The sequence below is a fragment of the Barbus barbus genome (genome assembly GCF_936440315.1).
Source record: "Barbus barbus genome assembly, chromosome: 40".
NCBI classification, from domain to species: domain Eukaryota; kingdom Metazoa; phylum Chordata; class Actinopteri; order Cypriniformes; family Cyprinidae; genus Barbus; species Barbus barbus.
The window spans coordinates 17973360-18001118 of record NC_136718.1 but is presented as its reverse complement, the minus strand read 5'-3'; the positions used below and the strand labels follow the sequence as shown (position 1 = coordinate 18001118).

The window sequence follows — 27759 nt, the reverse complement described above, 5'->3', positions numbered from 1 at the left end:
ATGATCTATGCTAAGCTAAGCTAAAAGTGCTACCGCCAGACCCAGAGATCGGCTGAATGGATTCAAAAATGGTAAAACTCAAATGTTTAACTCTAGGAGAGTTGTAAAATGAACCTATTTCCAAAAAAGTGGAGTGTTCCTTTAAGTGTTGACTGAGGTGAACTAAGGACTACAATGATGTCAACACAAAATGGTCGCCCTCGACCTCTGAATCAGCCAATAGTGAGCCTGCTCATGTGAAATCACAGCAGCACAACGCCAATCATTTAATGTAACTGCAATAAAATAATTTAATTAAAGATTTAATAATATAAATTATTTAAATGTATTTTTTTTTAAATGCTTTGCATTGTGCAAAATTATCACAAATTATTACTGATGCTTTGTATTCTATTGGTATATCTCCTCGTTTACAGTTGGAGCAATGATGTGAACACGAGTTCCATCAGCAGCTCCAATAACTCCAAGAAAGCCCATAATCCTCATAAAAGTGGCTTGTTTTTGGTTTGGTTTGGCGGTCAGTTGGAAGGTCAATATACTGCCATAAGGTAGTGGCCAAAAGTGATGTCCAGTCTAAGAAATTTAAAGAATTCTAAGAAAAAAGTGCAAAATTTTGTAAGCATATTGCATAGTTGCATAGAGTCAGTTGTTTTATTTGTGATAAAAACATGAAACATGCCAAATTGTGCAGTCATAATTTTTGGCCATGCTGTCATACAAAGAACTTATGAACACATGCAAAAACAAGAGGACTAATGAAATGTTAATAACGTATGTTGTAGTGAATGTGCCAGTGTTGCCAATTTAGTGATTTTGTCACTAGATTTAGTGACTTCCTCATCCCTTTAGAGACTTTTTTCAAAAGCCTAGCAACAAAATCAGTCTCTTGGACAAACCTTATCTACATTCCGAGACTCTCCCATGACGTCATAAAGGCGTTCACTGATCTACAGTATATAAATATAAATATAGATCAGTGAACTCACCTTTATGAGGTCGTCTAGCAACATTAACTGACCAGCTTTGTCTACTTTCAATTGAAAGCAGTTTTTTTGCAGTTAGAGCATTGACTTGTTGAGTGGAAGAAGTTATTAAATTCCAGTTACAAAGAAAAAAAAGAAAAGACTTTTTGATCTTGACAATCAAGTTTGTATCGCTTTATCAACTCCATATCATATAACTCCAACATGTCATATCTTCCTTGGAAATTGTTTGTCTCCTCCTCTTTGCTGCCATCTTGTTACTCCTAACAAGGCTAGGAGACCTCTCCAGCACACTTAAATAATTTAGCTGAGACATAGTCTTATTCTAATTTTAAGACTAGGAATGAGTGTACAATTACGTCATTCTTTGAATTTGGACACACTTAGAACTAAAATTTTACTCTGAGCGGCTTTATACATACGGCTCTAGATTGTCATAAAATAATGGGTGAACTATTACATACACAAATTAGAATAACTAATTGCCACCAATTAACAGTTCTAAGATAATAAAATCATTTGTCAAAGCAATGTTTTATGTCTGTATATTTATTTAATTGGCTAGTAGCTGTGTAATGAGTGGGAAATAGTCAGTCAGTCATTATCCATTCAGGATGATACAAGAGACCTCTACTTTGTGTCAGGGGCTTGATCACCCTGTCAGAGTTTGCGTTGTAATAATGACCGGCTGACTGTGTTATCCCTCACTCAGCTAAGGGATGACTCATATTTAACCTCTTCCCATCACACCACTGTACGATAATAATGAGAATTATGGCAAGTAAAGCAAATCTGTTCTGGCTTTGTAGACAATGATAAGTGATGTTTTTGTACATTTTTCATTTAATGAAAATATTATTTTGGGTGCAGAAGACAAAAAGAAAGAATACTAGAGATCTGTAACATGATAATGTCATTTAAGGCCATATTTTCCCATTTAAACAGATGACAAAATCCTATTCCTTGACATAAACAGATGTCTGCAATATCAGAGTTGATTGTCTGACAACTGGGAAACAATGAAAGATTCACAACTGGACCAGTTTAGCTGATGCCACTGTCATTTGAGAGAAGCAAATATCTTTCTCGCTGATGTGGAGAAAGAGGCCCTCATATTAGGGTTATTTAAATTTTGCATAATCGTCCGACAGTGTAACACAAACCGTCAGACCTGGAGATGCGTAATTGGCTGTAGCATATGTGAAATGTAAGTTATGCATTTAGGAAAAGAGCACATAGCTTAAACCAGCGCGTCTCTGTCAGCGGCATACGCAGCCTTTCTGTCAGAGCAGCTTTAAACTGAAACTATAAACTATAGGCTACTACATCTTAAGAGTCTTTTTTAGGCCCTTCATATAAAGCCTGTCACATGTTTAGAACAAAGTGTATTATGCACTTTCTCCGCAGCAGTTCAGGCTGTGTCCTCCCTATAGATATTTTTTCAGATGTGCTTGTATCAAACTCGGTGTTAACGTTATTGCTTCATACCGTATCGCTTATAAAAAATATATATCGTACAAACTCGATATACCGCCCGGCCCTAATATGTGTCTTGATTTGTCATCAGTGACGCAATTAGCGGCAGAACACATGGCGATGTGTAAGCGCATTAGCTTAGAGATAGAGGAAATCGAACTGATTTGCAAGCATGCTCATAACCACATTTACAGGATTTGGTGTAGCATCTCATTCGCAAATGATAGACGATTGTTTGTCACAATTACAGCCTTAGGAAAATGGCGGGGGTGTTTTTGACAGTGACTCAGGCATATTATGTCATATTTTTGACTCCCTGTTAGGATGTTTGCTATGGATTAGACATCCCGTCATTGTGCTGGTACTGAAATGTAGGTTGAGCTCATAAAATAATGACTTAGACATGAACATAAAATTGAGTCCCTTTGAATATATTCATGTTTTTTTTTATTTTTTATCATAATGTCAAAATATCTGAGAAAATTAAAAATAGATGTCTTAAGCACATTTGTTTGCTTCACAGTAGACAGCTGTCCACATTGCCACATTGTAGTGGTGTGTGTATATATATGTATATATATATATATATATATATATATATATATATACTAGGGCTGGGCAAGTTAATGCGTTATTATTGTGTTAGCACATTAATTGATTAACGCCGACAATTATTTTATTGCGCATTAACACAGTTTTTTTATTATTATTTTTTTTTTTTTTTTTTTTTTTTAAAGTCGTGACATATTGTCAAGTATGGTGACCCATACTCGAAATTGGTGCTCTGCCTTTAACCCATCCAAGTGCACACACACAGCAGTGAGTAGTGAACAAATCCACACACACACACACACACACACACACCGTGAACACACACCCGGAGCAGTGGGCAGCCATGCTGCAGCGCCCGGGGAGCAATTGGGGGTTCAGTGTCTTGCTCAAGGGCACCTCAGTCGTGGTATTGAGGGTGGAGAGAGCGCTGGACGTTCCCTCCCCCCACCTACAATCCCTGCCGGCCGGGGGCTCGAACCCGCAACCTTTCGATTACGAGTCCGACTCTCTAACCATTAGGCCACGACTTCCCCCTTTTTTTTTTTTTTTAAAGGGGAAGGGGGAAAGGGACGTTCTCTGCATTTAACCCATCCAGGTACACCTGGAGCAGCGGGCAGCCATCAATGCGGCGCCCGGGGAGCAGTTGAGGGGTTCGGTGCCTTGCTCAAGGGTCTCACCTCAGTCGTGGTATTGAGGGTGGAGAGAGTGTTGGTTATTCACTCCAACCACCTACAATCCCTGCCGGACCTGAGACTCGAACCCACGACCTTCGGGTTACAAGTCCAACGCTCTATCCATTAGGCCACGACTGCCCGAAAGTCCGTTGCTCACTGGCTCTAAATACACATACAGACAAACCATGGGTGACAGGAGGCGTGACCTGCGATAGTGCAGGTTTCTACTCGGAAGGTGCCTATTATGTTATGATCGAGGTTCTGGACTCTGAGCATAACTTGTTTATCTATAACAAAATATAAAATATTTTCTATAAAACCGTTAATGCCCTGGCACTGGCAGATAGCTTTGGTTTTATATTTAATTTGATTACATTAATGTTATCATTATTGAGATTTACAAGAAATATTTTAACTGCTACTATGTAAAAGGAATACTGCTGTAAAAAAAAAAGCACCTTATTTGTTTAAAGTGTTTGCAAACCAAATTTTATTGCACTTTTTTTCATATAGCAGTACTTTTAAATGAAAAAAGTGCACAATACACTACTTTTGAATTCATTATTGAATTTTGTGCAACAATGCGATTAATCGCGATTAAACATTTTAATCATTTCCCAGTACTAAAATGCATATATACTAAGGCTGTCAACGTAAACACGTTAATGGTCAGGGTGTAAGAAAATATCGATACATGTGAGTATCATGATATTTTGTTTGGCGATACTGTATCGATTCTCAAAAACGGAATATCGATATTTAAAAAAAAAAATACAAGATTCATGGCAGTTGTTTTGTTTTGAGTTCATATTCCGACCGCTAGATGGCAGTCTTCATTGCAATCAAGGTAAAGACGATTGCGTTGACGTACAGGAGTCGTAAGCACGTGTGAGTCTGATACACCGTGTCTGAGTGCTCTTGATGCACAGATCATATGTTGTATTCATGCTCAGACACATTTCAGTACATTCACGTTGTTTCCACACACATTCGGGTTAATGTTTTGATTTGTCTTGTTGTGTTGCTTTGTTTAGTCAGTGTGCACAATTTTATCAATTACATGAACTTCTTATATCATTTGGTTCTTTGGTGTCCTTTTGGAGTCTCCCAAATGTCCTTTTTTTGAAAAGATATCTAAATGTATCTTGAAATAAGCTTACAGTTTTGTGAGAATCACCCATCAATCTTTTGGTTCACTTTGCTGAATATATATATAAATAATGTATTAATGTATTAAGCAAAATTGATGTATTAAGCAAGATAAATGGTATATGCTTAATTTCATGATAAGTGTGCGAATAATCACACAAAAAGCGTGCAATTTATCGCGATTAATTTTTTTAATCTTTTGACAGCCCAAATATATATATATATTAGGGGTGTAACAGTACACAAACATAACGGTTCGGTACGTACCTCGGTTTTGACATCACGGTTCGGTATGGTTTCGGTACAGCAAGAGGAAAAAACTTTTTTTAAATTAAACAAGGGTTTACTGAACAAATTGTTTTTTCTTTAAATAAAAACAAATAACAATTAAAATGTTCCTAGGGATAAAATCTGCCTCAGCTTCTGCTCTAAACTATAGGCAGCCCTTTTACATTACTATAAGGTTACAATTAACAACAGAGCCCAAACCTAAATTCAATTACTATTTATTTTTAACTATAATAATCAACATTCAAATTATTATTATTGCACATAATGCAGTTTTAAAATGTACTTTTAAATGATACAATTTCTATTTGTTGTTGAAATACAATCATTTACACAGCAGCTGTTATACCTTGTTTCATAAAATATTTATTTAAACATAGGCCATTAAATAATTAAGACATCACTAACATGTAAATGAAATATAATGAAGTAAAATATAATGAAGTATATAGTCTAGTATTTCTCAAAATGCTCTTCTCTAGAATTAATTTCTCTAGCAAATAACGAGCTGTAGACACTGATGAATTGCCTGAGGTAAATGAAATGCTACATGTAGGGGTGTGTGATATTGAAAAAAAATTATATCTTGATATTTTTTGATAACGATAATTAGACGATATTTTGCAAAGTGTGTTATTGTGCTGATATCTGACTACCGTGGACAGATGCAGTTTTTGATATTCTTTGTATTCTGTGTGGTCAGTTCACGTCAGTGATTAATTCATCTTTTCATTTAATTTTAAATAGATTTTTACCTTTAATAAAGCAATTTTTTTTCTAAAAAACAAATGAAACCAGTATCATCAAAATTTATCTTTGCAGAAGTTGCATCTGAAGTGGCATTTAGATGTATTTACACACTATTTAATGCAGCTCAGATGGACATGGAGTAATTTAACCAGTTACAAATTAGGGGTCGACCGATATGTGTTTTTCAGGGCCGATGCCGATACCGATTATTACAGACAAAGTAGACCGATAATCAATATATTGAACCGATATATATGTCTGGTGTAAAAATGAAAATGAATGTCAAAATTAAGAATAACAAGGGCTCTGACAAAAATGGCCTTCCCTAGTGTTGGTTGCACTTCTTACTCTTGTCTTCCCCCATGCATCCATCTACAATAAGGGTAATATATAAAGAAAGAGTTAAAAGTGGGGCCACTGTATGCTTCATGATTAAGCCTATGAATACTAAATACTAAAGCTAAACAGCTTGGGGAAATGCAAGTATTTGGCTTCAATAATTGACATGTTAGAAATGTATGTGTAATAGCATAACCTCTCATAATTCTTCATTAATTATTTTCGGTTGACTAAATCATAACCTACAAGAGGGGACTATTCAATTCATCATCTAATGCACATCAATTGATTAATTTAAAAAGCGCAATGTATATAATAAGTGTAAATAATTTAATTGTCTTCATAGCTCCATTGTAGAAGTTGTGAAGAAGACCGCAACTATTTTAATGAAACTATAACACTAATAGCCTGTTATAGGCTCACTTGATTCAATAGCCTATTGAAATGTCCCAATTTCCGTCATCATAATCTTGGCCTATGTGACAGTATCTTAATCTTGGCCTATGAGACAGTAATTTCCATTAGTTTTAATTTACAGTGCAGTGCAAATGAAGGCATAAAACATTAATTTAATTTATCTTTTAATCAAATGAGAGTTAAACTCAAATTTGGCAAACAAATGGGTTTACTATTAAAATTAAAACATGGAAGAACTAGCGTATTGTGTGATTGTTCTTTTAAACAAAAGTTGTAATAATTGTAGTAGTATTAGTAAATAAACCAAACTTTTATTTTGACGGGTTGTCATGAGGACCTCTTAAGTTTCTGTAGCCTATTTATGATATGACGATCGTTTTACTCAAACGAAACAGTCAAATGCTCATGAAGTAACTCTCAGAGCAGTTCTGGGGATGATGTTCATATATTTATGTCCTCATTTAGTGACATGGCAGATGCGGAAAACACCGCGAGCGTCGCACACTTCAGTGTGTGTGTGTGTGTGTGTGTGTGTGTGTCAAAACCGCGCGTCTGTGCCATTCACATATACAGAGACACGCCGAACATGCAGAATTCATATTTAAATAGTCTTTTTGCAGCTTAATGTTTACAGATAGTCCATATTGTGAGTCGATTTAAGTGTACTTACCTACTTTTGATTAATTCATCCAAACTTTGTCTAATTCTGTGACTCCACGTTATACAGTAAATGCTATTTATATGACTGGATTCCGCGATTCCCCCTGCGTTTCCCCCATCTCGGAAACCATAAATAGATAATATTTAGGTTTTTACAACTTCAGTGTAGTAGATTGTAATTTATTGCAACTTGAGCAACGTCTGCTGCTGCCTTATTTGAGAGATAACTGATGCATGATGAAGCAGCACCAGTTAGCAAGCGCTTTCGGTGTGAGAGTGCCTTTAGTCTTCCACGTTGATTGGTCGGACTCCTGACTCTCAACAAATCAGATGCGCGGTGGGCGGAGACTGCTCTAGGCCACAGAGTGGTGAGTTCCGACAGGCTGCATCAGAGCCAAATAGCGCGTTTCAAAATTAAATAATTTTATCGGTACATCGGTTTTGAAAATGACCGATACCGATTATCATAAAAATGCTTAATATCGGTGCCAATAATCGGCCAGGCCGATAATCGGTCGACCCCTATTACAAATGCATGATTTTTTGACATTTTAAACATAAAACATTGAATACTGATATTTAAAATTATTTAAAAAATGAAAATAGACTTTAAATGTGAAATTAAAACCACCAGTAGGTGGCAGAAAGTCACTGTTATTAAGTGAGTCATTGCGACTGAACCGAATCAATTAAAAGGTTGATTCATTCAGGAATGAAGCACTGCCATGTTGCTCAGAGACGCAAAACGGTGCTGTGGCTGTGTTTGGAATTATTTTTTGTTGGTGAAATGGAGCAAAAACAGGCAATATGGTGTCTAAAACGTAAGATTCTTAATAGTAACTTATTGTTTATTGAACTGTTGTATAAAATCAATATCACATTTGTAATAGTGCTTATTTTTGAAGAAAAAAACGGCACTCTTAGTGTAATTGTAACTATATGAAACGTAAATATATAAATTTTCTGCCCCCATATATCTTGAATTTTGCGATCAATGAATCATGCAGTGAAAGAACACACTCTAAATGCACACGTGCACTGTTTAACCCGCTTCATCACCACGTAGGCTAATGTATGCGTGCACTCCATAGGTGTTTTGTTTGGTTTTTCCAAAATACTCGATATTGTCAAATTGCACATCGTTAAACCAATAATTACGATATGGACGATATATATCGCACACCCCTAGCCACATGACATTTTGTTTACAATAGGGTTGGGCCGATAGACGATGCCATCGTCCATCGCCGATGGCTGATAGACATTGCGATGTTGAGCCAACATCGTGACCCCTCCCCCATACCCCCCACAATCCGCCGCATCCCAGTACCGTGTTTGGAAAGAAAATGTGTACTACAGAACCCCTAACGGGAATAAATACAAGATGGGAGGAAGATACATATTTCAATACTTTCTCTCGCAGTTATATCATTGGGTAATTATACTGTATTGTATATAATTCTGGGCATCAGGGAGCCACTATTATGCCTGGCATTAAAACTGCTTTTGAATGCACAATCGCTTTTTAGTTTCACTGTCACTTTCGAGATTTGCGATTGCGCGTGAGTTACTCTGTTTATACTATGGAGTACTTACCACACATTTTACAAGATTAGATGTTTGTCAGTGGTGCTGAGGATCTGCAAACCATTCACCATTGTCCTCAGTCATCTCTCCTTACTCTGTTTATGTGGTAATTGAAATTTTATTTACTGTAATGTAACAGGCAACCATTAGGAATCGTTATGTGTTTCCAGTGTCTTTCTGAATATGGATTCACACTTCGGGCACACCCCCTAACTCGCCCCGCCCCCACCCCCTGATGTCATCGTCCATTGCAATGTTTCACTGTAGACATTGTCCGATGCCAATTTTGCCAACCCTAATTTACAAGCTGTTTTATTGGCATCTTTCCGCAATTGAAACACTGATTGAGCGATTACATGAGGTGTTCATTCATGCATATTTTGCATCAAAACTAGTAATAAAGATGAAGGGACGATTGCGCTCCACGCTTCCGTTAGAACTGAGGCTTCTATACAGCAATCTGTTGTGCCACATCAAAGAGAGCCAAAATGGCATTTATTGTCTGAATTTGTTCAGTACACATGCGTACAGAACCGAAAGACCCGTATCGAACATTTTCGGTACGAATACATGTACCGTTATACCCCTAATGTGTGTACACACACACACACACACACACACACACACACACACACACACACACACACACACACACACACCACATTAGCTTTTACCCAAAAACGCCTTTTACAGATTCCTTTATTCAGGCCGGTCAAAGCTTTTTTCCCCTTTCATCCATTCATCCTTACTCCTGCAGGGGTTTTAGTGGAATGGAATGTGAATGTCATGTGGGTGTAGGTGACAGACGAATGTATAATCAGCAGTTGGTTGTAACAAGGTGATTATAATTGGACTCAATTTACAGTTGTAGACAATTTCATTGTAATTTAGAAATTCTGCCCTGAAAGTGAACTTTCATTTAACAATGAAAGTTAAATGGCAGGGATTTGACTGGCCTGCCAAGCCCTTAGGAATGGGAACGAGAGACAGACAGGGTAAGAATGGAAGAAAGCCTGATATATAGCCCTGCCTTAATTGCCCCTCAAACAAATTGTATTCCCTTTTTCTTTTATCTTTAGCCAGCATTTGTGCTTTTTACTGTTCTTTCGAGCAGTCAGGATCAGGGTGGCTGTGTACTTTATTGGGTAGTTAAAGTCTTAATAAAGCTTAGCATCAGTTCCCCTTAAGCCCTTGAGAGTGGACTTCCACTACTGAAACACCTGAAGTCTGATAATTTTCATCACAATATGTCACTATTTCTTTTATCTTTTTTTCTCATAGCATGTTTGGCCAATTAGTTCACATTTTCATTCATCTAACATTTTTTACTTTCATTCTCCAAGTTGCTCATTAGTCGCTCTTTGCAGTCAGAATAATTGGCGGCCATTAATTAATGATCCTTGTTATGTGCTGTGTATGAAGAATGTAGAAGCACTGCAAAGGATAATCTAATATTAAATCATATATACTGGTTATTGTAGTCATACACTGAGTCCTTTTTTTTAGCATGATTGCATCAATCCATCATGGGAATTGATTAATGACACAAATGTTTTACTGCCTCTTACCTTTATTCTTTAATGCAAGCTTGTTTTTTTGTTTGTTTTGCAGATGAACATGGACATTTGAAAATATACCTGCCCAAAAAGCTGCTTGAATGTCTACCAAAATGCTCCACGTTGCCAAAAGAGAGACACAGGTGGAACACCAATGAGGTAAGGTCACCTCTCTCTGCCATCTGCTGCTGTCTTTTTTAACTCCTGCTGACTTTATAGAGATAAAACCTCATTTATTTTAAGCAGTGAAACGGACACAATGTGTTAATAGAAACCTCTCTAGGGATTCTTCAGTCAGTTCAGATATTAACAGCAACTGTGTGATTGCCTTATTTTTGTGGCAGGAGGAAGTTGCCTATTTTCCGTGTGCTTGCAAAGGATTTTCACTCACCGGACATAGATCGAGTGTTTTAGGAAACAGCAGGTTCATAAAGCTTTCTGTATATACAAAGATCTAATTTTTACATTTATGCAAATATAAATTTGCAATAGTTCATGATCTGCTCGTAAAACATTTAGGTTTTGGCGTTCAATATTTTAGCTCATATTCTGTTGCTTTTTTGGTGGTGAATTGTACAGCAGTTTGTAAATTAAAACTAATCATTTTTGGCCATCTGTTCCAGCATCACTTTTATTCACAAATGTTTTAATTCCCTGGAAATATAGATAAGATGTGATTATTTATTTATTTATTTACTTGTGTGATGAAAGTAATTCTGCCCATAGTCATTACATTACTAAATCAGAGAAGAATATGAATGCTCTGTTTTTTTTTCCTTCGACCGTCTCTTCATTTTAGTCTTCCTTCATTTCTGCGTATTGGTGACATTTGTAACATTTTCAATACTCCTTGAAAATTTTCCCTGGGGTCAGAGCACTGTGTGATCTTATATTAACAATTCAAGGAAACTAAAATATTTTTGGATTAGAATAGAAAAGTCGTTTAGCTCGGCTCAGTTGTTTATTGACTTTCAGAAGATGCTGACATGCTATTTCAGACCCCTCTGTGCCGCTGCATAGAAGCCTTGCTATCTAACAAAGCCATATACCTAATAATCTACATATGAAAATGTGTTTTAAGTACGTTTATCACAGCCTGAAGGCATTTCAGACACAATGCATCAAACAAATAAGAAAAGATAACAAGCCTCTTAGATTTCGGTATTGAAAATGAAAATGTAAAATGTTTTTATTTGTATGACTGGGAGGAAAAATCAGAGACTGTTTGCTCCAGCTGTCCTTGACCTATAGGCCAGCCATTTTAAATTAGTTCATTTCTTTTCACTGCTGCTACTTTATCATTTAATGGAAATGAGACTGTGACTTGCTTGATTTTCACATTTTATTTGTTGTTTGTGTTCAGTCTGTTGTGCGGTGTGGCTCCCTCCGTGCGGAGGCTGTGGGGAGATTGAAACTAAACATTGTTTCACTGCCGTAAGCTAGAGGGATTTTAAATGACTCTGAGTTTCTCTAAGGAGATTCATAAACTCATAGCTCAATGAAGGCGGTGCCGTTTTATTACAATTGATCCCACTGAAGCATGCATGGCTTTCACACATTAAGTGACAGGCGTCATCAGAGAGCAAGAGACAAAGGAACCTTGTGTGTGCATTTCAAGCTTTTTTGGGGTTTTTCTTTCTTTTTTAAAACTCTCCCCCTCAAATTAATGACATCCTCTTGTGCAGGCTGGTAAAGAGAGGGATGAGGAGCGCTTTGGTGGGGTAGTGAGCCTGCCTTCCTCCCTCAGTGATATCAAAACAGCTTCCATAGCCACATACATAAGTCATATGTCACCTTTACATCAATTTCAGCTCTGCCAAAAGTCCCCAGTGACAAATCACTGACGCGGCCCTCTTAAAGGGATATTTATGAATTGAATACACTGCTTTATCCCTCTTCATATTCTTTATGGAGTGACAAGTGGCTTTTTTGAAGGGAAAGAGGTGTGGATGTGAATGACAATGCTGAAATAGACATTGAAAGCACCAAGCCGTTGAATGTTTGTGTCTTGTCAAATTTAGCTCTGAATGTTTTCCCTCTGCGGTTCTGGTAACCAGAGACTCAGTTTCGTTTTGTTGAATAGTTTGTCTTTGAAGTGCAAATATGGCATTGTGGGATATTTTTGATTGTTTGGCTTTATTTCCATGTACCATGATGCAATATCCAGACTAAAAATTGAGATTTCTGAACTATGTATGTGCACTTGTCATTCAAAGGCTGTCAGTTTACATCAGACAGTGTTTGTATATTTGTGGTCTGGTTTGAAATGATACAAGTGAACTAGAATATTGCTTCAGATCAGCGGCTGCCTTTCTAATTGAAGCTGATGCTTTAACGCATTTGACCTGTGGTGTAACATTTGGAGTCAAAATTAATTAATGTGTTTATTGGAATTGATTTAAAAATGTCAGCACTTATTGTGGAATGATATCATCTTTGTCCTAGTACGTTATGAAAGAAAGAAATCAAGAACTTCAGGAAGTTATTTCATGTTTGTTCCCCAATTCTTTAAGGAAACAAAATATTATACAAGTTGGGTTCATTTGTGCAGAAGCAATTCATAATGAGCTATATCTTCACATATAGCCTATGAAGACATCAGACAGAAGTACATTTTTTGCAGCAGTGCTCTTATTTGCCTCACTTGCACTTCTCTCTTCACCATAATATAGCGCTTTGTCTTATTTTTATCCCATTACACATACTGAATATAAGTAAATTCAGTTATGAAATAACAAACCTAGATTCTATATTCCTCAATCTGCATAAAAATGCTTGGTAAATGCAAACTCTAAACTCAATACAAATCTGCAATAATGAAATAATATAATAATATTACCCATATTTTATTGACTTAGTCTTCTGTATGTAACAAAGATTTCACCAAAGTGAATCATTATAATGATGTTATGGTATTTCTTCAACTACAGGCACTTTTTTTTCATCTTTTATGGCCTAGTGGATTATTTTTTATTTTGTATGCAAGCTACTTTTGAAACTTTTTAAAAATGCCTTTACTTTTTGCAACTTTTAAATCTTTATGTACATATTTTAATAATTTATCCTTGTCCCAGACTTTCAGTCTATGAAAATCCATAATTATGATATTTTAAAGGTTAAACTGATCATCTAAATCTTCTCCTTGCCTGATCTATGCATATAGACTTGACATAATAATAAGTGTGTAAAGTGTCTTTAAGAGTTCACAGGGTGAAAAATGGCCATAGTTGAAGAAAAGGCCGTTGTGATGGTGTTTTCATGTTGCGTGCATCAGAATGGTCTCCACCATTGGTTGGAGGGAAGACAACCTTCCCCAAAAAGCAAGGACATTTTTGTGTCATGTGTGCCAGGCAGACACTGAGGCTAGAGTGAGTCACTGATGGCAGACTGAGAGGTATTAAGCAGTCTCATTGCTGCTGATTGTGTGACTCTTACTGAAAGTGACACCTCCTGTATTTCCTCTATATCCCTCCTGCTGCTCTTCCCACTTAATACTGTTTTTTTTCTCAAAATAATGTCTTCTTAATGATGAGGGTTCATTTGGAGTTTATGTGGGCAGGAAATATACAGGATCAACCTAAAAAAAAAACAAATTGTCACATCACATCATATGTTGCATTTTTTCTATTATCTCACCAAGTCTGTTGTTGTTTGAGTTTCTCTCATGTAACATGCAGTTCTCCATGTTGAAGTGCAGTCAGATGACAGCATAACTTCTAACGCAGTCCAGACAAATCAGGCTAGCTGGAGTGCAGCGGTCATGTGTGGGAGCCCATCTTTTCTTTACTTGATGTTCAGCGCTCTGGGCCATATTTTAATCTGTCATCTTTCCTTGTGTGCATTTATACAGAGAATGTAAGTTGGATTCAATTTCAAGCATTTGCTGGAAAGTTAGATAAACCAATCTGCTCAAAATGAGGTAGATGGCAAGAGGAGGAGGTAAGGATGTAGGTGGTTTAAAAGAGGTGATGTGCACAAAGGCACCGCTCGGCTTTTAAACTGTCAGAATGAGATTTGAAGAAAATACGGGCAAAGGATTGACAATTTATTTAACTGTAGCAACCACAGCACCACAATCTTTATAACAAAGAAAATAGGCTTAACAATAAAGGCACAACAGAGTTTGAGGCAAACATGAAAACTAATTAGAAAGGGGATCTATGAGATCTGACAATGAACAGAACAGAAATCAAAAGAACAGGTTTATTCAGGCGAGATGCTGCTGTGCAGAGAGATATGTGAAATGTTAGTATCTGAAGAACTCTGTTAGTCACATTTGACCTTTCTGAGATAAGCTGACACAAATTGCTCCACATAATGCCAATATTGTGTTATTTGTAATGTTTTTTTGTTGGGGTTTTTGAGGCAACAATTTTATAGAAACCTCTTCCTCAGGTTCTTTTCATTTGGTTTTATCTTCCTTTCAGCACAAGTTTTCTAGTCTTTCAGGCTTATTTTTTTAAAGGAAGCACACCATATATTGAGGATAGTAACCTGTGATTTCCAAACTCTAGTTTTCAGAATGATTTCCCTCACCATGGGTAAATTTAAGAGCACACGCTCCACCCTGCTTGGTGTAGTGTCCTTCTTATGGTGAAATGGCATGTATGTTTACTTGGCTTGAGAACCAGTGAGGTTCAAGCAAGGAATGATGACTTCTGTCAAACTTGTAAGATGGTTTCTCATCAAAAAAGGGCATCTAGCAGGTGGAAAGTGTCAGTGGCACTATAAGAAGCCCGAAAAAGTGCTGGCCTCTAGAATGGACCCTCGGGGGAAAGGGAGACAGACAGAAAAGAGGAGCTAAGCTAGTGTGACACTCAGCCTCTAATGAGTGGCAGCCACTTAAGACCTGTGAACCTTCTCTCGCCTCTGAACCGAAGCCCAACTGCGGGATGAGTTCGCATCAGCTCAGTCGCTCTAAGGACTTCTACACATTTAATGCCGTGTCATCAGGACTAATCCCCTCTGCCCAGCATTGCCATGGCACGGTGCCCATGTGCAATATGCCTCTGCTCCTGCTGGGGTGCCATCGTGGACGCACATGGCACTGGAGCAGCCCAGGGAGAGTCGTGGGCAGAGAGAACGGAATCTTCCGGTTACAGTCACGTCCGGCAGCAACGTCCAGGGAGAGGGTTCTGATTACGCAGGATGTGGAGGGGCTGGAAAAAAGAGAGGTTTGGCTCACAGGGCCAGGAATGACTGCATTTCCCCCACCAAATCAGAGAGAATATGATACCCCTCGGGAGAGTTGATGCACCTGCTGAAGAAAGCCATTTACAGATTAAATACTGATCAGAGCAATCTTCTATTTTTGATTACAATGCATCGAGAGCCTCCCGGTGCACAGTTGTCCTGAAGATTACAATAGAGAGGTTAAATTCACCAAATGCTTGTTAGGCACATTAGTCTCAGCATCCCTCATTTGGAATAGGTAATATCATCATGTCTTCGTGATGGGAATGTTGATTTGCCTTGCTTTTGTAGAGCTGAGTTTACCTTTGTGTTATGTGACTGTCTGACCTGGGGTTTTTTTCATCCTCTTCTTTAAGAAAAGAAGTGAGCCTCATACTTCACGTTACCTACTTTTGATTAGTTTAACTCCTCTGCTGGGGTCCAACACTAAAGGGAACGTCCTTCCTTTTATCTCTGCCTCCCATCTGAATCTGTCCCGACCCCCCACTTGCCGTCCCTCCTGTGGAATCTGCATCACATCTATTCAATAACAGTTTCAGGTCATGGCTTCAATTATATCCACATCACTCTGGTCCACCTTTGAAACTATAATGACTGTTTTGTGAGCAAAGACTGAACAAATAATAAAAGAGCTGCGTATGAACAAAGAGAAACCTCTACGTAACCTTTGTGTTACTGTTTGTTGTAGTAATTTGTAATATGAGGCTGTGGTTCACTTACTTGTTACAAGCTTGTTTTAGTGAAATTGCCTTGTCTGCTGATATATAATTAATTTGGTTTTGCACTGATATTGAAATTCTGGACGAAAAAGCCAATGATTATTTGCATGTTATGTCTGATAGCAAATAAATGGCCAATATTCTAAATAAAATCGATCGTTTTTTTCTTGAACAAGAGCCCACAATTATCCAACATAGGCTGTCTAAATATTCAGTATTTACAGATACAGTGAAATTTTATCACTGATATTGAACATAAATCTTGTACATTTCTATAATTAAAGTACATTTCAAAGTTCATATCCATGTAGGGCTCCAAGTAGACAGTTGTTTGTTTGTGTTTAGCACTATCACAAAGTAACACATTTTGTCAGTATCACAGTGAGGGGACTGGGGGGGGGGGGGGGGGGGGGTACTGCATCTTTTATGTGGCAGTCATATTGACTTCCAGTGTCATCAAATGCAGACACTCATTTCTTTCTTGCTCTTCTTGTTTTTCTTGCAGAAAGTAAATATTTTCTTTATGTCAGTAGAGGCTGCTTCATATTGTTCTTATTATGGATGCCAAAGTGTCTGATCCCAGACTAAAATCTAGCTTGGCAGAGATCTGTTCCAGCACTAGATGGCTAGCATGCTGATGTATTGGCGTGTCTGTGCCGTTCAGAGCCCAGACTGCTTGTTATTTAGACTGGTAACCTCCACTTCTTTTCCGCCTGCTCCTTTCAGTGCCTCTATTCCTGAGGGCCTCCCTATCCCCCACCCAGACAAGCCTGAGCTCATTAGAACTTTTCCCTGGATTAAAGTCTTCCTTTATGGATTACAACAGTTAAGATGTTTGAGCAGTTCTTGTCACAGAGACAGGTATTTAACTTTTAACAACTCATTTGGCTGATTACCACAGTTTGATGATTTTGGAAGCCGTCGGCACTTTTTTATTTTCATATTAGTTGTTACCGTTTGATCCATCTCGTCTAATCGAACTTCACTTTACCTGTCATTGAATGTTTATCTTCTTTTGATGTTCTAAATGGGACGTTCTTCTCAACTGTGACTAATTAAAATTACCCCGTATGAATTGCAAGTGTTTACTGAGAAGTTCATTAGCCTCTCTGGGGCAATCAGTGGAAATTAAAGGTCATGTTTGGTTGTTTGTTTTCGGTGAGAGAAATGCTTTAACATTTTTACGAACAGGTGTCCAAAGCATGACTTGAATTTGAAATGCAGTACTCAGGGGCTTCTTCGGTTGAGCTGCTGATGTCTTCTCAAATGTTGGATTTGAGATTAAGGTTCAAATGCCACCTCCTTCTTTTGGGGAGCTGTATTTGCATAACTAGCTGCCTTTCATTTGCACACTAAAACAATTTCCTGTTATTTGTTTATTGATATGGACAGATATTCATTTATTCCTCTTTATTTCCTGTTGAATATTTTATAATGTTAGGATTGTTGCCAATATCTCATTTAGACCATTAGAAACTACTTTCCTCTTGAATGTGACTGTTGATAAATTCTCCCACATAATCATAGTAATGGTTGTGTCATTTGTGTAATGTGTGAAGACAGATTTCATTACTGAAATCAGATAATTGCAAAAAAATGATTTTTGTTGTTGATGTGTAAAATTTATAAAGAGTATACGTTTATACATTTGCTGCTTTCATAATAATAATAATATGCTCCTTTGTATCCTCTTAAATTCTGTATTAATGTGCCACTTGTCACACTATAATTATTTTTGTTCACTGTTAGTCTATCTATAACTTTTTTTTACAATTATCATTTCATTTATTGCCTTTTATAATGCATCATTAACAATTTATTGAACATCAGCTCTATACCTTGAATTTTCCCCGTAGTTAATGTACCCTACATCAACACCAAAAACTATTGAATTTGCATGATGCTGATTGAGTGCATCTTTAACTGTTGTAAAACTGATATATTGTCTCATATTTCCATATCAAGTCTTGTTAGTTGTTACATTTAGAAAAATCCAACTGTATTTATTAGTGAAGTTGAAATTATGATTGCCAAGTGTGGCTGGAAATTTGGTTTGCCATTATTCTGTTTGTGTAAACGCTGAGGCAAGCAGTAGGAGGGCAGTTGTGTAGCCTGGGCCTTTGCCTGTAATGAGAATCTACCTGTGGGTCATTCTGGGGTCTTGAATTCTACAAGGACTTTGCAGTTTTCTCCTGGCTCTGAGGCAGGGGTCTCCAGTACACTCTGATGACAGGGGTGCCTGCTCAAAATTGCCTGATCTCTATTGTTGCACATACAGGTCACTTCACCTCCTATGGGAACTTCTAAATTGAACCCAGCTTGCATTTTCATTTTTTATTGCACGCCACCCCACCTCCTCCTTTATTTTCTCTCCTCTCCTCCCCTCCCATTCCTCTTATCTTCCATCTTTCTTCCCTCTCCCTCATGTGTTCAGTGAGGTGCAAATTATTCAGGGGTGGAGAAATGGATTTTTACCGTTAGTTTTGAACTGCTAGGCCTGGCTCTTTGCATTGTGAAGGACTTAGTTTTAAAAAAAAATTATTTTTACAAGGCAAAAGGAACAAGAGCGCTGTTATATTGAGCTTATTTGCATGCTTGTCTCAGTGCATTGTTGTGCAGCTAATATTTACAAGAGTTTGAAAGTAAATGCCATTGTGTTCTCAGCTCTCTGGATCAAATGGCAGGGGAACTGAGGTGCACACACTGAAGCCTGATGTATTATTCCATTTCATGGAGTCTGCCAGCCTAGCACGCATACCCCGGTAATCCATACCCCTGCCGCTCGCCCCCACTTGAAATAAATAGGATTGGTATCTGTCTCCCTTACTCTCAGAGATGCAGTGATTGATGGATCTTGTACAGGATTAATTATTGAAGCTAGCGGTTTCCTCTCACAGACAAGACTATACAACACTGCCAAGAGCTGCCTGGAAGATGGCGTACACATAAAACCACCCTTCATTTATGAATATAATATCACTGGGATGGCCTAATAACGTATTGTTTAAAATTGAATGTACAATGTAATTTGGTTGCGCTTATTTACTTCTCAAAGTTCCAAGATTAATACAAATGTGTGTACTTTATTCTCTGACATTGACCATTATTGTTGTTGTTTTTTTCTTTCTTTTCTCTCTTGACCTCATAGAGCTGCAGTGTATCAAGGCTAACTCAGATTTCTTAGTGTCCTGGTTATTATGTCCCTCAGGTTTGGTCACGTGCATTATTTTGTATTTCATCCTGGTCAGCTGCTGTGTGTCAGGTCGTACAATCCTTTTTTTTTTTTTTTTAAACCAATGGAAATGACCCCATCCGCCTATCTCAGTAGGGATAGGCCTGTCTTTATTTAGTTGTTTCACAGAAAGCACATTAGACGCAGTACCATGAGAGGAACTGTGCTCCATCAGTATGGAGAAAGAGGATGCCAACTGCAGAGGTGATTCACAGAGATTTCGATAGACTCCCACATTCTGGTGCCTTTCGTTCAGATCAGTGGGTGGGAAGTTCTAGCTTAATCAGTAGAAGGGCACGCGAGCTCTTCTGCTTCACAGGATCCCTCCTCTTTTTCTCTTTCTTGTTATGTGCTGGGCTTTGATCTTTAAAGGTCCTTGAGAACGAAGAGCCAGCAGGCTGGAATTCTCTTCCTTTGGATTCCTGCCCATCTGCAGCTCCATCTAACGGACATCCCTGGACACAGCAGGCCTTCTTGTCTTTCTCGCTCTCTCTTTTCCACTCCTTTTCTACACTCTCTCTGCTCACACTCGCTTCAGCCCATCATTATCCTGATTTCCATTCTTCCTATGCACTTATTTGTTTTGAACCATGATATATACATTTGCATTTATCTATCCTTTTTTGTGTCGTTGCAGGTAATCATTTTTACAAATTCAAAGCGGCACTAAGCGCTGACAAATGCACTTCTTCCCTGTTGGCAAAGTCCCTCTCCTAGAGTCGTGACAACAGGTCGCAAGCATTCATTGCATAAGTGTGAAACATTACACAGGGTTTGTCGACCAAGAACCTGAGTCTTGGCAGCACAGCAGGACCTGGACTCGCTGCTAACTGGACTGTCATTAAAGCCTAAGTTAAACTTTGTACTGGTGTCAAAATCTGAAGGGGTTTTGCCAAGGTAACATGATATTTGCCAAATCACATTATCCCTGTTTTGTATTAAAATAGGTGGATTGCAAAACAAAGATATTACTCCTGCTGTGCCTCTGTCCACTCTTCACACTTTAGGTTTAGGATCTCCTGACACGTTCTCTCACAAAACACTTAAGATCTTTCAGAATCTTCACATTACAACTTAGCAACTTATGCCTGCAGAAATTCATCTGCTCTTCAGCAAGGTACTGAGATTATTGGGGTAAGGAAGCCTTTGATCTATGGATTCATATATCATTAGACCTCATGTTACTTGTAGAGCTGTCTGCGGACAGCAATGGATGACACTGCCTGACCTTTACTGCTTCCAGCATTCCATTAAATCACAATATGAAAGGTCGCTCTTCATCGTTTTTATGCTCTCAAATGTTACTTCTGCCACATTGTTCAGAGTGTTGAAGTCTCGTGACAGGTGTCCTTCATGAAGGTCGGCACTTGAGTTTTTGTCCTACACTGCTAGATGTTGGCCAGTGTCCACCATAGATCCATATGTCAGTAAATGCCAGGCTAAAAAGGCTGACATGGCCATAATCGTTAATACCACCAGTTGCTACTCATGGTATATGGGATGAAAGAGCATAGTGATTGCTACTTACTCTCACAGTATGTCCCTGCTCTAATTGTAGTCTGATTGCAGATGATCGAAGGTGCCAGACATCTTCACATACCCAGGAGGGGGTCATTGCACACTTAAAGGTACAGCTCACCCAAAAATGAAAGTCATTTTTCAAACATTTTTAGTCCTCTTCAGTTTGTTACAAACTCACTTAGTTTCTTCTGTATAACAGAATGGTGAGTTATTGAAGAATATTCTGGGCACTCTTTTAATATAATTAAAGAGGAATGAAACTGTCATTATGAAAAAGCACTGTAAAAGTATCATAAAAGTGGATCATTATATTCTAAGGCAAGGCAAGGCAAGTTTATTTATATAGCACATTTCATACACAGTGGTAATTCAAAGTGCTTTACATAAAAGAAAGTGAAATAGACATTAAAAATCAATAAAAACATGGAAATAAAAATAATAAAAACAAGGAATTTTAAAATGATATAGAAATTGATTTAAAATAAATTTAAAGAAAATGATTATACATAAAATTCATTGCAGGACATATATCACAGTGCTCATTCTAAGCCATTATACTATAGATTTGTAGAATTTAGGTAGAATTTAATTCACCCTTAATTCAGACTTAAAGGTCTGTCATCATTTACTCACCATCATGTTGTTCTAAACCTGTGTTTATTTCTTCTACAGAACATAAAAGAATGTTGGTAACCAAACAGTATTGGTGACCATTCCATTGTATGAAGCACGCGCGCACACACACATTGGGATATTTCTCAAAATATCATCTTTTCTGTTCCATGGAGAAAAAAAATTGACGGGTTCAGATTCAATTTACGCAGTGATCCAGGCACAATGGTTTACAGGTCTCTGTAGGTGGAGGTGATGATTATCGTTGAATGAAATTATTGTCACTTAAATCTTCCATATGGTTTCAAAAGACTTGAAATTTAGCACATCAATGGTACCATAACGTGTTGTAATTGCATGGAAAAGAACAACCAATAACCATTGTTAATTTTTCGTATTGTGTTACTCAGAAGAAAGAAATTCATACAAATTCAAGTTTGGAATGACATGAGGGTGAGTAAATGATGGCAAATTCTTCATATTTGGATGAACTAATCCTTTAAGACATTACTTGCTCTCATAAGAACTGATGAAGGGAATTAAATCACCAGTTAAAATCACCAGTGTTTCTTTTGGTTTATTCCAGCACGTGACCTTATTCACAATTTTTTAAACCTGAAATCTGTTTTGATGAATGAAGTAATTATTCAGATGGGGAAGCATGCCTCCATGCTTCTTAATCACCTTACATACAGATTTTCTTGCTGAAATCTAATTAGACTATGAATGCTCCTTCCGTTTGAATGAGCCGAATTTTGGATGCGAACACACAGCCCCCGTAGCCAGAGGTACACAGTTGCAGCATGTATAAGTTATTGTGTGTAGCAGCCCTGAACACAGGACCTTCTTCACATTTAAATGAATCCAGAAGTGACCCACTCAACCAGGAAATAGCTCTGATTTGTAAATGCTTAGCTGTGAGTTTGAGGCCTCGGACTTCTGTTTGTGTTTCACTTCCACCTCGGACCATGTGATAGATGTGTATCTCAGAGAGAAAGGCTACAAAAAACTGCATTTCTGTCCCGTCTCTTGTCTGTCCGAGAAAATAAGAGATGGTACAGTGGACTGTGGAATAGGTTTGGTAATCCGGCATTGCTGGGACTCAGGGACACTCTGTATCATTGGCAAGATTCACAAGCGCATGCTCTGCCACCGAAGCCAGAAAGGTTGAGGTGTCGACGGGGTGTGTTCGGGTAGTTCATTAAAACGTGCCCTCTCCTAACCCCTTTTCTCCTTGCAACCTGTCCTTTAGCGAAACCTTGAGGTTCCATTGAAATTCCGCCGAGCTTTCCTCTTTTGAAATATCTGTTGATGAGGTAATGCAGGGCTGCGATAGCTCTCTGCTCCCTCTGCTGCTGAACATTTCTCTAAGTCATGTTTACATAATTAGCAAGCTCTCAGAGAGCCTTGGCAATTTTTAAAAAATGAAAGGAGCTAGTTAGTAGTCCACTCGCTGTGTCTCCCTCTCCAAGACCACTGTGCTGAAGATACACTGATATGCATAAATTCAAAAAGCACGGTAACACACAAAAACCAGCTCTTTTCTCTTTGCTTGCATATTTTTCACATACATTTTGTTGTCATTAACGCGCTGTGCGCTATGCTGTGGGATTAAGTATTTTGTATTTTTGTATGCATGAGCTTGTAGCTTACATAATGAGTTTGCAGTGTTTTTCCTAAAATAAATGACTGAGGCATACTGTTAATTATTGTAAATTGATTTTTTACTTATCAAGCCTGTCCAGCATTCCTCTGTGCTGCTATCAGCCTCTGAAATGCTATTGTTTCATTTACGGCTTGTCTTACAGTAATTAGATGTTTCAAATCGGTGAAGAAACATAATTAATGGCCATTCATTTATGAGGGCCCACACTGTTCTTCACAACAGAGATGTGTGTATTAAAGTTATTTTTGTCCCATGGATATGTAGAGACATTACGTGATTAATCATTTTAGGACAGCCCAGATTGGCAGTGGACAGTGTGATGTTGTTGAGTCTCACTTTGCCCCCTCTTTGACCGTATCACTGAATCTAATTATGTAACCAACTTCAGAAGTGTGACACTGTTATATTAGCCTAGTTATATGCTGGAGTGAATGACTTTTTCATTTTGAACTCTTGTCAAATTTTTATTTGTACAGTGCAAGTTACAATAAAAATTGTAGGATGTGGTGAGGAATGCTTTCTCACCACAGATAGAAAAAAACACTCTTTAATTACAAATGTGATGAGGGCTGTAAATCTCTCCCTCTCCTTTGGTGTTGTCTTGAGAGATGAATCAGCTAAAGCACGCCGGCATCCACACACAAATCTTCATTAGATGTGGTTGATAAACCATTAATCCATTCTTTTACTCTTTTTTTCTGTTTTTTTTTTTTTTTTTGGTCCACTCACATTCTGAGTTTGAAATGAAAAACCACAAACCTTAGTCAAGATAGACACCATATTTAATTTAACAAAGATGAAAGTGAGACTGTAAGGGATAGATGTACAGTTTTTAAATAAACCCATACTTTTGTGTTACTTGTTTGCTAAATACTGAAAATAAATCTTTCCAGAAGAGATGTGCTCCAGGACCTTAAAGAGTTAAGCTAAAAATTAACCTGTTACTTTATTGAAACACAGAAGTTGAACTTCTGAACAACGTCAAGCTCCCAAATGACTGACTGACTGACTGAGTAACTAACTAATTACAATCAATCAGTCTAACTACAATCAATCTAACTAGATTTAATCTATCATCAATTAACTAAAAGAACTACCGTTACTAGTTTTTTATTATAAGAAAATGTAGTGGTCAGTACATTCTTAAAATTTTAAAAGCATGTAATACGACTTTGGAATCATTTGAGTGTTTAAGTCAATGATGAAATTTTCAATTTTGGGTGAACTATTGTGCCCGCTGTATGTCTAGCCTTTACCCATCATTTCAGCATTCGCAGACAGATCTTTGATCTCTAGTGTGCATGTAGATATGCGTGTCTGTCGCTACTCAAGTTTGTATTCTCTGAAATTGTAGTAATGATCAGCTTTCCAAAAACGAGAGATTTAAATGGAGAGTAATGAATGCTATATTTGATAAACAGCATGCAACTCAGATCACAGAAGGCTGTAATTTGCACTATTTGTAGATCCTTGCTTCTCTCTGTATCCGTGGCTCTAGCATAAGGGTCAGTGTTTCATTTGTCCCACTGATTGCTTGTTACGTTTTCTCTGACTCGCATGAATAATGTAAAATCAGACCATTTTCTGCCCCAGAACCAGTTTGTGCTGCAAGTTTATTTTCCTGTCAAGTGGCTGGAAATATTCCTCCCTCTGTTTGCAGCACCAGCAGTTTGTGAATTTGATTAACCAAATTGCAGAAATTTCTCAAACATTTCCAGAAAATTGTCACAGATAGAGACACTGGGAGATGAAAACCGCCTGTGTGTGACCTTGCGAGAGGCAATCAATGGCCTTTATCTTGCCCAGTACATTATAAATCCTACCACCGGTGTGGTCAACAGGTCCTTGTAATATATTGACCTGTGGTGCAGCAATTTATCAGTTTGTCTCTAAGGTTAAATAATTTAGTTTTTCAGCTCAGGCCATACTTTCTCTTTGTTCCTCTTCATTCCCAGAGTTCCCCTCATCATGGCCATGAGTTTTGGCTGATTTTGATGGATTGAAGTTGCAGATGTGGCATGAATAACAGAAACTCTTTTCTAATCGTAGATCTCATCTGGTGAGGAAACAAACATTGCTGTCTTTGTGTTTACCTCTGTAATTCTGCTCTTCCTGTGCTGTTGTCTGTGGACATGGGCCCTGGAGTTATAACCTCTTGAATCAACACAGGAGATCAGCGTATACATAGTCGGCAAAAGGAATTGCTTTCATTTACTCCAGCAAACTATGGATTTTTTTTCTTTTTCTTAGTTCTGGCTCTCCTAGAGTAAAAACTAACACCTGAAGGCTTCTTTCTGCTTTTTAAATTGGAGTAATTGAATGTAAAAAATACCACAGTGATTCTGTTCTCTTTTTTTATTTTTGACAGGGCTTGATTTATTGTTAGAGTATGTATACTGTAATAATAAACAAGAGCCTGTGGCTTTCACATGAGACATTTATGGAAGGTGTGATGTGCTTGACATACCTAGGAAAAAATGTTTTCCCTCACCTACTTTAAATCAGCACTTGCTTGGGAGCAGTCCTAAGCTGAAAATTCAGATGCTCTTTACAAGTGTTATGTCCCTTATTCCTGTTTGTCTCTTTCATTATCACTTCTTGAGCACGACAGTAGCAGCCAATACTTCTTTAAGCAAGATATATGCAGTGGGGAATTAACAGAAGATTGATGTAGTAGATACCAAATACCCGACATGAGAGGATTGAGTGGGCTTGAATAAGAAATACACAGCTAGGACGTGCCAAGGTCTGGGCTAAACCTTGAGCCAAAATTCCCCCTCAACTAAACTCTGCTCCCTGAGATGAAAGACAGAATTGTTCTGATATTCTGATCAAAGCCGGCTATCTCCAAACTCCAAAGGAACACCTGGAAATCTGCAGAAATATGAGCATGCGCAAAAGAACATTGTAATGCATAATGTATCTTAAATGCTGTTAAGATTTTTATATAAACGTGACTAGGGTGTTTATTAATTCATTTATTTATGTTCGTTAATGAATTTATTTATTGTTTGCCCGCCTCCGCATTTAGCACATTTAGAAGACTTTTAATCTAAAGCTGTTTGATGTCTCTTCTCACAAGTTTTTTTTACACGCATTTTGGTCTGTTCTAGATCCATGAGTACTCACCATTTAAGGATTTATTTATTTATTTATTTATATATTTAGTTACAGAAGCAACTTCCATATTAAAAAGTTTCTTTCAAAGACAATTCTATTTCTATGGAACTTTCTAGAATTGTTTTTTTTTGCCTTTATTTTTCTAGGACCGAAGAAAGCAGACTGGAAAATAGTTTGAGAAAGGGAGCGTGATTGGGAAATGACCCAAGACAGACTTTTTTTTGTACAAAAGTCCATTACACAGTAATTTGTTATTTGAGCGACCAGTACTGTTATTTGATTGACAGTCATGAACAGGGCCTGAAATTAACACCCGACCACGCGCCAAATGCGGGTGAATTTTGCAATTGGCGGGTAAAACTGTCAATCTACCTGCCACATTGGCGGGTAGCCAATGAGAATTGAGTTGTTGTCTTTTTGCGTCTGTTGTTTTTTTTTTTTTTAAGTCTGCCTTTTCGTTGGATTTTAGCTCAAGGTACAAACGAACGGCTGAAACGAACAACCAACAAAAAGATGAGGATGAGTCAAAGAAAAGTAAAAGACGACGTTTTAATACAAAGTGGCGACAACGGCAAGGTTCGTGAGTGGCTGATTTATGACCGCAGTACAGATTAAATGTACTGCAGTGACTGCCGTATGTATGGCTCAGAGAAAGCGAAGTCAAATCCTTTTGTAATCGGGACTAAAAACTTAAAATTAGAAGCAATTAAGGACCACGAGTCATCAAAAAGCCACCTACACACAATAAGTTGCTAAATATCAAAGACTGCGCTTCCGGAGGAGACCGCTGCGGTCAAGGCACTGACGTCCATGAAAGCAGCGCAGTTTGAGAAGATGCGACTTCTGTTTCGGAACGATCACGCGATCGGCAAGAACATGATGCCCTTCTCTGACTACGTTTGTGTGTCACAGATGTGTGTGCGTGTGTATGTTGGGAGTTGGGAACCAGTCAGAAAATGTCCGGTACCCAGTAACTTTACCAGTAATATTCATTTAGTTCTGCTTAACGGTTCCTGAAGGCTGTAATTAACAGTTGCCAGGAACTGTCTACAGACTAAATCAGCCATCAACACAGCCGTGTCCGTGTGTGATTTGTTTACATACGAGCTGCGGTAACTTAGGTCTAACTTATATCTGTTGAGTTAGCACGGTGTGTGTGTGTGTGTGTGTGTGTGTGTGTGTGTATACCTGTTTTTCTATCCCTGTGTGACTATGACATATGACTATGTCTGTGACACAGCAAATCAATGAATAAAAAGATAAAA

The 27759-nt window shown here is 37.9% G+C and overlaps 1 protein-coding gene across 1 annotated transcript in view; it reads left to right on the top strand.

Annotated features, from left to right (window-relative positions):
- Positions 1-27759, top strand: part of LOC306859573 (calmodulin-binding transcription activator 1-like) — a gene marked incomplete at its 3' end in the record, with an annotated part of 401012 nt that overhangs the window by 27006 nt on the left and 346247 nt on the right. Inside the window, exon 3 of the mRNA XM_079400671.1 lies at positions 10487-10590. Coding sequence (XP_079256797.1) covers positions 10487-10590 — 104 coding nt within the window. The remainder of the gene's footprint in view (positions 1-10486; positions 10591-27759) is intronic.